General features: G+C 43.9%; 1 protein-coding gene across 1 annotated transcript in view; it reads left to right on the top strand.

Annotated features, from left to right (window-relative positions):
• The window catches only part of MYOF (myoferlin), a 162,316-nt gene extending 158,900 nt beyond the window's left edge, over positions 1 to 3,416 (top strand). The window contains exons 52-54 of the mRNA XM_012801428.2: positions 801 to 910; positions 1,290 to 1,437; positions 2,924 to 3,416. Of these exons, the coding sequence (XP_012656882.1) occupies positions 801 to 910; positions 1,290 to 1,437; positions 2,924 to 2,962 (297 nt within the window). The 3' untranslated portion in view covers positions 2,963 to 3,416. The remainder of the gene's footprint in view (positions 1 to 800; positions 911 to 1,289; positions 1,438 to 2,923) is intronic.
• Positions 3,417 to 13,387: the final 9,971 nt, after the last annotated feature.

The following is a 13,387-nucleotide window of genomic DNA, read 5'->3' as shown; positions in this document are numbered from 1 at the left end:
ACCCGGCTTTGTCTGACTTGTAAGCAGTGAAGTCACCTGAGTTCTGCCACCTCAATGAGTGTCAGGGTCAGGGCTTCTCAAATGGCTGAGGACCTTGTGGGCCTTCCTGGGTTCTGGAAAGTAAGTTACAACCTTATGTAAACATAGCTATAAAAGTGGGCAAGTTTCCGGACCTATTTCCCTTCAGCCTCAAGGCTCTCGTCTGCACGTGAGGACAATGCTAGCGCATCTATAGGGTTACCATGAGCATGACATGAGATGACCCACATGGAAGGTTTGGACTGTGCCCAGAGCATCACTCAGGAACCTGCTGGCAGGAAGGAGCATTTGCTCATTCACTCATTCATTTACTGAGCCAGTGTACTTTGAGTCCCTACTAAGTCTTCGCTCCACGCAGCACAGGACGGGGGTGAGCATGAAGAGACAAGGCCCTGTGCTCTTGGTGCCTGTAGCTAATGCTCCACACATACTAAGCACTGTTCTTAGCAGTGTTCAAATAACTCTGCATCCAAGCAAAGTCACAAGGGGAGGTGCGGGAGACGGCAAGGAGATTGATGGGAGAAAGAATGATGGGGATACAGAGGAGGGAAAGCCATTTCTCCTCTCAGTTTCCCACACAGTGTCGGTTCAGGAACACGTGGAAGAGGAAATGGGATGAAATCTCTTGAGGAAAATTTGAGGCAATCTAAGGATTGTTTTACAAGAATAAAAATCATTGCTCGGGGAATACTCCTAGGGTTGAAGTAAAAATATTTGTGAAACGTGATGTCATGTGTTTAACCTGTTCTGCTTTACTGAAGGGGAAAGTGGAGATGACATTGGAAATCCTCAATGAGAAGGAGGCCGACGAGAGGCCAGCCGGGAAGGGGCGGGATGAACCCAACATGAACCCCAAGCTGGACCCACCAAAGTGAGAGGCCTTCTTTGTTCTTGAGGCTGCCCGCCCCCCAGACACCTGCAGTCTGAAACCCCCCTTCCAGTGGCTTAATGGACTGGATTAGCTGTTGTCCTTCCAATTCTGAGCTGAATAGCAGGAGGTGGGGGTGGAGAGGCTGGTGATCTGGCTTCATCTGAATCATTCCCCTTTCCCATGAAGCCAAAGTTAAGTGTTTCCGCAGCGCCTTAAGAAGCCATAGTAGGTTAGGGAGCCTGTCACAGCCAACTAGGGGAATAGTCCCTTTCCTTGACTTCATGAATGTTATTGGGTATTCCTTAAACTGCCTTATGGTCTGAGGTAAAATATTTGTCCCCCCCGAGTGGGTAGGTAATACCATGTCTTTGCACTGCAGCCGACCAGAAACATCCTTCCTCTGGTTCACCAACCCGTGCAAGACCATGAGGTTCATCGTGTGGCGCCGGTTCAAGTGGGTCATCATCGGGCTGCTCATCCTGCTCATCCTGCTGCTCTTCCTGGCTGTGCTCCTCTACTCCTTGCCGGTAGGAGGCCTTGGCTTCTTGTCTTGGCTCTTTTTGTGAATTGCGGTCGGTCGTCTTAACTTGGCATTTGCCTTTCTTGCTGTTCAGAAAAATAACCCACTTAGTGGTGTGGTATCCCAACCCTTCAGCTTTTGGAAAGTTGAAAGGAGTGTGTCCGGTGATTAGAATTGCATTCTTAGGGTTTCATGAATTACAGGCAAAACATTACGGTCTGGAGAAAACTTTGGTTTCAGGAATTCTAGGAAAAATCACTCAGGCCTTGATCAGTGTATGTGTGGACATAGCCAGTGTTTCCAGCCTGTCTTCCGGCCTTCAGGCTTGGTCATTCCAAACCATCCTGCACCCTCACTTCCTGCCCTCGTTTCAAGGATCCCCAAATCTGGGTTCATTATATGTTTATACAAACCCTGTATCCACCCAAACTAGACGTGGGTTCCCAGCCCCCAAACACTTATTGCCCTTAAGTTAACTATCTGGATTCCTTTGCCCTCATTTTGTCTATCAAAGCTTACTCATTCTTTAAAGGCCATGTCACATGTAACCTGCCCCTTAAGGTTCCCCTAATCGCTCCTATCATAAGTGGGGGGTCTTAATGGGAGACTCAGCAGTGTGCCCAGAAGTAGAACCTTCATTCTTCCATTCACAGAGTTCATCGAGCAGTTGATATATTATAAGCTAGGGATTAAGTTACAGAGATGAGTGTGGCATGATTTCTTCCCGTGAGCAGTTGATCATCTGGGAACAGGCAGACATACGAACAAATAGCTTAATGTGGCAGGGGAGCTGCTACAGAGCTACAAACAACGACCATAGGCACCCACTGCTGAGGACCCTTCCAGCATGGAGGGGGCATTTTGAAGTTAAATTTTCCAGTTGGGGAAGGGAAAGTCCAGGCAGAGGAAACCATGGGCAGAAGCAGGGGAAGGGCACCGGATGTCACAGGAGGCATTCAAAATCTTTTATTTCCATTCATATTAATAATAACATCGATAATTTTGTGTTTAGCAGCATAGTCATACAACCATGACAACAGGGGTTTGTCTTTATTTTTCCCTAGTAAAATACTTGTAGTATGTTAACTATGAATATAGATGGACGCTACTTTCTAATTGCAGATTATCTAATCTGTCTTGACCATTTAAAACACTCCTCATGGTTATTTCTTTTTCTTAACATAGATTGTATTGATTTAAACCAGTGGTTCTCAACTGGGGTAGGAGGCACGGGGGGGGGGGGGGGGGGAATTTTGCCACCCAGAGGACATTTGGCAATGTCTGGGGTACTCTGGTTGCAGTAACGGGGGGTTGCTCCTGGCATCTGTGGGTAGAGACCAGGATGCTGCAAACATCTTGCAAAGCACAGGACACTCCCCAACAAGCAAGGATCACCTGGCTCTAAATGTCAATAATGCCAATACTGAGAAACCCTAACTGAAACACATATATTCCTAAATAAATATTTAACGTTGCTTCTGGTCCCTTTACAGAACTACTTGTCAATGAAGATTGTGAGACCAAATGCATAATGAAAGCAAAGCCTTCTTTTCAAGAGTCATCCAGCAATCAGGAATCTCATCTCTGTGGACCAAAGTCAAGTGTGATTTTGTTTGTGTCGGAGACGGCAGCCCAGTGGCCTATTATGCTACTTCACCAAGCCCTTGTGTTCCAAAAGAGTCTTAACTTTCGAATGTCAGGCCAACAAACAACGTTTTTTTATCTTATCTTGGAAGTATTAAAAGCTCTATTTTCTAAAGTTTTAACCATATTTTCAAGGTGGCTGGTTCCATTTTTAAAATCACCTTTTTATGTGCCTTTATAAGTCAATTTTTGGAAATTATTGAAATAGAATTTGAAAATTTCGGCATCTTGGTGTCATATACTTGTCATCAACTAAGAGAAATGTGGATTATAAAAATAGAATAGTTAGAGTACTTTTTATTTATGCCTACACCATTGTTATGATATTTTGTGTGGACAAACCTCATGAAATGCTATTTAACCTTTGTGACAAACCTAAATAAAATGTTTCACCTTTACGCCTAGTTGTTTGGTGCTGTGGGTCACAGTGGGAAGGAGGCAGTTTCTGGTCCCCTGGTCTCAGTGGACAGAATGCCATGGCATAGCTCTTGGCCATAAACCCTTTATAAGTATGCTACCAAATTTTGGCCGGTGTGTCAAACTAAGGGTAACATAATACCTAATACATACTAACACTTATTAAAGGTATTTATTCAGTACACAACACTTTTTAAAGTGCTTTATATATATAAACTCACTTAAGGACCAAGGTAACCCTACAAGGGTTGATAACATTATTAACTACATTTTGCAATTGAAGAAATTGAGGCAAAAGGATAATTCACTTGTCCAAGGCCACCCAACCAATGGTCGAGCTGGAATTTGAACACAAGCAATCGAGGTTCTCTCTCTTAGTTTCTCTTAGCCATGGCACTACAGCACCCTCGGAGGTCTTTTTCCAGGAAAAACAGAGCTGAGATGGAATGAGTGTCAGCAGCAATGCAGTGGTGACGCCTTGCCAGCACCAAAGGCCGTCAGCATGTTTTCTAGAACATATGAGAACCCTGTCCTGCCATGGGAGAGACGATGGTGAAATCTGTAAACATTCAAACAGCACCACGGAATTGAGGGGAGCAAGAAATGGTAACATAATGACGATGCTTTTAAACACTTAGACAAAATTATACTGTAAGGGTGATTCTGTTGGCATTATTGCTGAGTTATTTCATGGTTGGGATATTTTAATTCCTTTCAATGTCCTGCCCAAACTCTAAGAATTCCAAGCATGCTCTATAAAAATGAGAGACACCCCTCTGGATGAATTTGTGTTCATCCTCCCCTGTGCACCCCCCTCTCCCTGAATGCCGCTCTCACCTTTGCCCACCCTTAACATTCTGGTTCAAATGCCACCTTCTCCTTGACATTTCGTGGGCCCAAAGCGATTCCTCAATCTCAGAAGTAAACAAATTAGTGTAACCTTCTAAAGAAATGTGTTTATTTAAAGCCTTGAAATTGTTTTGTATACTTTCACCCAGTAATTTCTTTTCTTTCTTTTTTTTTTTTTTTTTTGAGACAGAGCCTCAAGTTATCGCCCTGAGCAGAGTGCTGTGGCATCACAGCTCACAGCCACCTCCAACTCCTGGGCTCAAGTGAGTCTCTTGTCTCAGCCTCCCAAGTAGCTGGGACTACAGGTACCCACCACAATGCCCAGCTATTTTTTGGTTGCAGTGATCATTCTTGTTTGGCGGGCCCGGGCTGGATTCGAACTCTCCAGCTCAGGTGTATATGGCTGGTGCCTTAGTGGCTTGAGCCACAGACGCTGAGCCCACCCAGTAATTTCTTTACTGAGTATTAACTCCAAGGAAATGATTGAAAGGCAGCAAAGGCCCATGTCCAAAAGTGTATGTTACAGTGTTTGTATTCTCCTGGCACCAACCAGAAATAACCTAAATGCCTACTTCTAGCGGAATCTGAGATACCTAATGAAATCCCATATATTGGTCCAAGAATGAAAAAAACATCAATTTTTCTAATTTCATTACTGGCACAGGAAAATGCTAGGGTCTGGGAAATGAGAAAAAAATAAGCATAATATAAACCTATATGATTTAAATACAATAAATAAATAAATAACAAAATATTAGCAGTATGAGGAATTTATGCAAAGTGTCTATTTGGGCATATTTCAGTAATAATTTATGAATGTAAATCAACAGTGGAGGTTCATAGCAATTTTTTTGCTGTAAAGCCTCAAAATCAGCGGTTCTCAACCTGTGGGTGGCAACCCCTTTGGAACAGTGAAAATACATCGGGGCATTAGGAAGGTTGAGAACCACTGCAGTCAAAATCATTTCACAAACTCGGCTAGGCTTTGTTTCACCTTACAGCTGGGTAGGTATGCCTGTGAGCTCCCTGAGGGCAGAGAGGGCACCTGTAAGATCTGTGCCTTGGGATAGCAGGACTCAATTTGGGTCCTGGGTCCTGCCTGAGACTCATCCATGGGGGGGGGGGGCGGGAATAATGCCTATCTCACTGGTCTAGAGTGGGAATTAAGTGTGCCCGGCAGGTACTCAGCACACGGGAGCTTTAGGCAATACATTTAAAGTCAGATGGTTAAAGTCAGGTGTTCTGATTCTGAAAGTAAAACTAAGAAAAGGTTCGTTTCCTTCCAACCCAGGCATCTTTACACAGGAAACACTGACTCACTAGATAAGAGGAAAGCAAAACCACAGCGTAGAGCTGATCTCTGCCTTCCCCAGATCCAGAGGGAAGGGAGGAGGCGTTCAGCGGGTAGGAAGGAGGGCAGCTCTCGGCACTCCAGGCGGCGTTGTGTGGGGAGGTACGGGTGCACTCGTGCTGTCCCAGGGGAGCAGAGGGCAGATGACCTGTTTGCTGCTTCAGGCTCCCCCGTGGACCTCCCCAGGATGGGGCTGACTGGGTGTCACCATAGCTCTCGTGCAGAGCAACCAGCTAGGCAGGCCCTCAAGCACACACACCTTTTCCAATCCTACCAAGTCATATTGTCCCTACATCCAAGTTACCACTTTGTAACAATGTCACATCAGCTTGCTTAGACCTTAACTGAAGACTACTGTCCCAGTTGTAAAGATGAGGAAACCTAGTCACAGAGCAGCAGAACCATACACCTTCGCTGGGACAGACAAAATCATCGAATTCAACACTTACTTTCATAAATGAGGAACAGGAGGGCCTGAGAGGAGATGCCCCAAGTCCTAGGGTTGCGTTGTGACCAAGCTGGGGTCAGCTTACAGGCTTCCAGACGTCTGGAATCTCCAGGCCCCACGCTCTCGCTGCCTCCAAGACAGGATTCCAGCCATTTATTTTGTTTATCCCAGTGACCCAGGTGAAACCTCATCCGAGAGGCTGCCGTGCCACATCGGAATCCAACTGGATATTCCTGGTCCTCCTCCTGATAATTACTGGGGCAGGACTTCGCTGAAATATGACAGGGGAGGATTACGGGTTTGGCTCTAGGATTTTGTGAAAACTCATGGAAGTCGCGCATTAATATTAGTCAAGGACTGAAAGAGCCTTTTTAAGAAGTTGAGATAAATTTTGGCAAAAATCAGGTTGCCCTCTGAGAAGCGTTCAGTGTACCGCGAGGGAGTTGCTCAAAAAAAAAAAAAATCATAATTTTTCCCCCTTGTTGAGTTTATTTAAATAGTGAGAACCTGGAGCCTGCATCCATCTCCTGCTAACTCGCAGCCCTGAAGTCCCAAGTTAGACAGTGCAGATGGCGGGCCTGTGTTTTTCATTATGTTCCCTTCCTCGTTAGGGTTTGCAGTTAGTCTACATTACACGTTTCTTTCGTGTTTTTCTTGAACTTTGTGAACTTTGGCATTTCATTCCATGGCTGTATATCCCAGGGAAAAGTAGCCTTCCTTTGATCTTCCTTGGGATCCCATTATGTTGAACCTAAGAGAGATTAGGGAGTTTTCATTCAACGCTGAACAAACACAAAATTCAGCTGCAAAGATGGCGGGCGCTTAATCTATTTACAAGATTGACTCCATTATGAGCTAATCCCACATCAAGCAGATTTTGAAAAGCGTTCTTCTGAATGGAATTCCCATCTGCCTTCGGAGGCTGGGTACATATGGTCCACAGTACTGAATGTATTGGCCGCACAAAGGAATATATTTAGCAGGAGATATTTAAACTTAGAGGGTTTTTAAACTTTGAAATCACTGTCACTCTTCGTTTCCCAGATGGTAGTCAAATTGTACCGCGTGCTAGTTCTCTCTGTCTCCCCGACCTGGACGAGCAGTTTCTGCAAAGTGCCCTCACCTTCTAGCTGTATTTGTAATAACATCTGCTCCGCAGTGGTGAGACCAGTCAGCTCCGGCCTTTGGACAAACAATCCTCTGAGCTGGGGTAAACTTGGAGGGGCAAGGAGCTGCCACTCGGCCAGCACCTGGAAAGCCAGACCGCTCAGCTCCCCTCTGCCCACTTTGGGTTTCTAAAATGGGTTTCAGAAGGCTGCCCTTTTACATAGTGCTTTAAAGCAACAGGCAGGTCTAATTGTGACATGTTTTTTTTTTTTTTTTCCTAGCCTTAAAACAAGAAAAGAAGAACAAAACAAAAATCAAGTGTTAGCCTGTCAGAATTTTCAGTTCCCTGTCACCCGTGGCATTGATGGAGATTTATTTTCCTAATGAAGACTCCGACATTAATGATGGCGCTTGCTAGAATCAGTTAAGACTAAACGTTCTTTAATTCACAGTGAAGCGACAATCGGACGGGACTGTGATTAGTTCCAGCTTTTAGCTATCATTTATAGGTCACCAGGCGGCTAACAACCTCAATTGAGGGACCATTATCTTTTGACAAGATGAAGCTTTTTCTGGGGGATGGGAGAGGGGAGAGAGGAGTCCTACCCAGAAACCCCAGCTCAGTGTTCTCCACGGGAATGATTTCACTCCTAATAGAGCTTTGCTGCCATTTGCTCAAAGGAACAACTCCAGTTATGTGTCATTTAACAACAGGGAGATATTCTGAGACATGCATCCTCAGGTGATTGTGTCCTGGTGCAAACCTGATGGGGTATACTTACACAAACCTAGGTGGTAGAGCCTACTGCACACCTAGGCTAGCCTGTGGTGCCTAGGCCGTGAATCAGCACAGCCTGCAACTGTACTAAATAGGCAACTGTAACACAAGGGTAAGTATGTATCTAAACATAACAAAAGTAGAATAAAAATACAGTATTATAATCTTATGGGACCACCGCTGACTATGCAATCTGTCACTGAATGAACACCACTTCGTGGGGCCTGACTATAGTAGACTCCAGTCAGGGAATGGTAAAGGGAAGGAAGAAAAAAGCTTTCCCCACAGCCATTCATTCACCCACTTAGCAACCATTCCTTGAGTGAAGCATCTCAATGGGAGAGTATTAGTAGCGTTCTTGGCACAAAGGCTAATATTCCACCTGCACATACAGGTATGGCTGTTCTAATTCTTTTAATATAATCTTTATCCATCACAATTGTTGAGGCATCTGTTCTAATTGGTTGGCACCAGTGCCATACTGACTGTTAAAAATTTCAAATAACACCTTTGCCTGGAATAATACTCTTTTGTGAAGCTTACTCCCCACCCCCGCCAAAACATGCCATTTTAAATTAAACTGTCTCCCTGTGAAGATAAAATGATTTAAAATATATAAAAGTGTTTTGGACAGTGCTTAGAGACAAAGTAAGCACGCTATATATTTTATCATCCTAATCATCATCATCCTTATCATGGGACAAAAACAGCCAAACAGATGCAGGCCAGGTGACAGACATGTTCTGCTTCTGAACAATGAGAGGCGATAATAAAAATTTGCCTTAGAGAAGATGCAAATCACCACTGTGCAAAATGAGGTTGACTTTCCCCCAGTCCTAATGGCATAATCCTCATTAAAGAAAGCAGGGTGCTGAGAATAGGGCAGTTCCTCAAAAAATTAAACATAGAATTACCATGTGATTCAGCAATTTCACTTCTGGATATATGTAGGAGATGTGAAAGTGGACCTAAAGAGATTTGTGTCCACCCATATTCACAGCAGCATTACTTATAATAGCAAAAGGGTGGAAGTAACCTGCTATAAATTATTTGTTTAAATCCCAACCCCCAAGGTGATGGTGTTTGGAACTGGCCCTTGAGAGGTAATTAGGTCATGAGGGTGGAGCCTTCGTGATTGGAATTAGTGCCCTTATAAAAGAGGCCCCAAAGAGATCCCTTATCTCTTCCACCATGTGGAAACATAACAAGAAGATGGTTATCTGTGAACAAGGAAGTGGGCCCTTAACACACACCAAATCAGCTAGTGCCTTGAGCTTAGACTTCCCAACCTCCACTACTGGGAGACATAAATTTCTGTTATTTGTTCAAGCCACTCAGTCTATGGGATTCTGTTAGAGCAGCCCAAATGGACCAAGATACAGTGCAAATGTTCACTGATGGATGAATGGATACACAAGGGTAAGTATGTATCTAAACATAACAAAAGTAGAGTAAAAATACAGTATTACAATCTTATGGGACCACTGCTGAATATGCAATCTGTCACTGAATGAACACCACTTTGTGGTGCATGACTGTAGTAGACTCCAGTCAGGGAATGGTAAAGGAAAATGTGGTATTTACAAACTATGAAATATTACGTAGCCTTGTCACATGCTACAATATGGATGAACTTTGAAGACAGTATATTAAGTGAAATAAGCCAATCACAAAAGTATAAATAATGGCCAGGCATGGTGGCTCACGCCTGTAATCCTAGCACTCTGGGAGGCTGAGGCAGGTGGGTTGCTTGCGCTCAGGAGTTTGAGACCAGCCTGAGCAAGAGCGAGACCTCATCTCTAAAAATAGCTGGGCGTTGTGGCAGGAGCCTGTAGTCCCAGCTACTCTGGAGGCTATTTAAATTGCACACGAATTTTATGGCCACCCCATACAGCTGGTGGAGTAAATTGGTAAAACCACTGGGAAAACAATTCATCATTATCTTATCTACTAAAGGTGACAATTTCTACGCTATGATTCAGAAAACCCACTCCTAGATTTGCACCGTAGAGAAACATTGACACACATGCGCCTTAAGACAATTTTTAAATGTATGAAATAGGAGAACACTGGAGAAACCTTCATGTTGTTCATTTAATGAAATATTACACAGTGGGAAAAGAGAAGGAGCTGCCACTACACGTTATGACACGAATAAACCCTGGAAACAGTGCTGAGTGAAGGGACAAGTCGGGGAGAATACCTGCAGATTATTTCTATATTTAGAATTTTAAAAGTATATGAAACTAAATACATTATTTAGGGAATAGAGATAGTGCTATTGTCTGAATGCGTCTCCCACAATTTATGTGTTGAAACTCAGTCAATAATGTATTAAGAAGTGGGGCCTTGGGAGGCGCCTGTGGCTCAAAAGGGTAGGGTGCCTGCCCCATATGCTGGAGGTGGCGGGTTCAAACCCAGCCCTGGCCAAAAACGGCAGAAAAAAAAAACAAAAAGAAGTGGGGCCTTTTGGAGGTGATCAGCGCCTCATGAAAGGGCCTGCAGGGGTGAGTCTGAGTCCTTCCCTCTCTTCTTCATGATAAGACACAGCAGTTCTCCCCCTATGGAGTTCACAGGAGCGAGCTCGAGGGAGCAGAGACCAGACCCTGACCCTGGCAGCACCCTGATCTCGGACTTCCCAGTCTCAGGTTGGAAAAAATAAATTTCTGTTCTTTATCAATTACCCAGACTGTGGTGTTTTATTATAAGGACCCAAACTGATTAAAGCACATGACAAGCCTTTAAAGAAGAAGGAGGGAATGGTCGACTCAGCAGAGTAGAAATCTTTGGGAGGGGGAGAACGGACATGAAATCGGGGACAGGTGCATGGAGAATCCAAAGATAATGGTAATTGTTTTTTTCCCACAAGCTGAGTGGCAGATACAGGGGTGTCCATTCCTTGTATCACTATTCTGTATGTCACATAGATATAAAGATATTTTTCTGTATCCAAAATTTAATTTTGAAAACAGTTAAAAATGATTAGGTCATTGGATGGCACATTGAGGTTAAAAATAAGAACTTCTGGTTGGTAAAATCAAAGAGAATCTGTGCACTTATGTAAAGGAAAGCTTGTAAAAGCTGTTTACTACGGTCCTTCATTGCTTCAGGTAGATGGAAGGTCAGAAGACGGTGAGAGCCTAGTTAGGAAACAGAGTCCCTATCAGAGATTTCAGCAATGGGGCAATTACAAAAGGTACCTCCCCTAGAAACAGAAAAAAGAATCTAATTTATAATAGTCATTTAAAATTCCTTCATACTGGGCAGCGCCTGTGGCTCACTGAGTAGGGTGCCAGCCCCATATACCAAGGGTGGCGGATTCGAACCTGGCTCCAGCCAAACTGCAACAAAAAATAGCCAGGCATTGTGGCAGGCACTTGTAGTCCCAGCTACTCGGGAAGCTGAGGCAAGAGAATAGCCTAAGCCCAAGAACTGGAGGTTGCTGTGAGTTGTGACACCATGGCACTCTACCAAGGGCGACAAAGTGAGACTCTGTCTCTAAAAATAAGTAAATAAATACAATAAAATTCCTTCACATGAATCTACTACAATATAATCTTTTCTCATTGGACATATATTGTTCCCAATTCTTTGCTATTTCCAGTGCTGCTTTAAACATCCATAGACAAAGTTGTTTGCCTGGATTTCAGCACCTCCGGATCTATTAAACCATGAACAGAATAAGGACAGGGGCAATATCTGTCTTGTTCACCCAACCTTGTATATGAGATAGAGCAGCCATCGTTAGATGAGTGAATTTATTTCTCACTAATTCTTTAAGTTAAGGCTCCAAAGGGAGAATCCCAAAGTCAAAGGACAAGAGCATATTTAATGCCCTTCAGACATAGGAGGGCTGCCCGAAAAGTATCCGGCTGGGCTTGTCTGTTTTTCACAAGTACATGGCTGGATACTTTCTGGACAGCCTGTCTGGCCAGTTGCTTCCCTAAGAGGTAGTACCAGCTGAGACCTCGCCCTCCAGCAGAGTCTTGAGAACATGCAGCAAGAACCGACAGTCATTCCTTAGCCACTCCATCCCCTGGAGCCTTGCCTAGCCCTAGTGCTGCAGGGGAAAGGGCTGGGGGAGGAATGTGCCAAGAACCTCCTATGGGGACAGTTTTCTCCCCTGTGCATCTGGACAGGCAGAGAAGTCCTCCAATGCCTTTCAGAAATAATACATTCTTGGAATCTTTTCACTTAGAAGATGTGATTTTTACTAAAGAACACTCAATATGCTTAAAATGCCCTGAGCAAAAGTCCCCTACCAGTAAACCAAGATCTACAAGTCCATCTTAAAGCCTCATCAATTTTCAGGTTAAATATCTTCATGTTCCTTGTATAAAGAGAAGGAAGGGGCTTGGAGTTAATGCACAAAAAGAGGGGGAAAAAGAAAGAAAAGCAGAATCAAACAATTACATGGAATTTTCATGGAAGGTTAAAAGAAGGGTGCGAGAAGAAAAGCAACCATGGCCATTCTGAGAGTCACTGTCGGTGCTCTGATTTAGGTTTAAAAGGTGACTTTGAACTTCTAGGAAATTGAGGAGAAAATTATCCCCAGGCTGTTTTTACTTAATTGCTCAGATAGAAACAACCAGGCCCTGAGAAAAAGCAATCATTTCTTATACCAAATGTGATAGAAACCGCTCATAAAGATCTTAGTATGGTTCCTGCATTTGCTAAGGCCACAATGTTAGCTATTGTTACTATTATTTGTAGAGTGTAGAAATGCTTTTTATAACAACTTTTAATAAAACTCAGAGAGGGCCAGGTGTGGTGGCTCATGCCTGCAATCCTTGCACTCTGGGAGGCTAAGGCAGAAGGATTCCTCGAGCTCAGGAGTTTGAGATCATCCTGAGCAAGAGCGACACCCTGTTTCTACTAAAAATAGAAAATCAGTCCCCGCTACTCAAAAGGCTGAAGCAGGAGGATCGTTTGAACCCAAAAGCTAAAGTTTGCCATGAGCTATGACGACACCACTGCACTCTAGCCTGGGCAACAGAGCAAAATTCTGTCTCAAATAAATAAATAAATAAATAAAACCAAAAATAAAACAAAGAGCAAAATACAAAAGCCCAATCCTTTCAAGGACTATGCTAACTTGGCTGACATAGATACCTATTATGAAAAATACAGCATTTAAATTTTTTCCCAAATATTATTTCTTTCCCCCAGACTTTTGATAATGAGCAAGATGGCAAAAAGATCAAAGCTGAGCTCTTGGGGAGGTCTGGCTTCCAGGCCCCTTGCTGCTGCCCGGGGATGTCCCTGTGAGGCCTGCAAGCAGACGGGGATAGTATTCGGGGGTCATGCCCAAGTGGAAGTCACATCACCTCTGCGCAGAAGTGGTCCTAGCCAGCCCGCAGCCA

Source organism: Otolemur garnettii, unplaced genomic scaffold (genome assembly GCF_000181295.1).
Source record: "Otolemur garnettii isolate 467f Iridium unplaced genomic scaffold, OtoGar3 scaffold00008, whole genome shotgun sequence".
NCBI classification, from domain to species: domain Eukaryota; kingdom Metazoa; phylum Chordata; class Mammalia; order Primates; family Galagidae; genus Otolemur; species Otolemur garnettii.
This window is presented reverse-complemented; position numbering and strand designations above follow the sequence as displayed.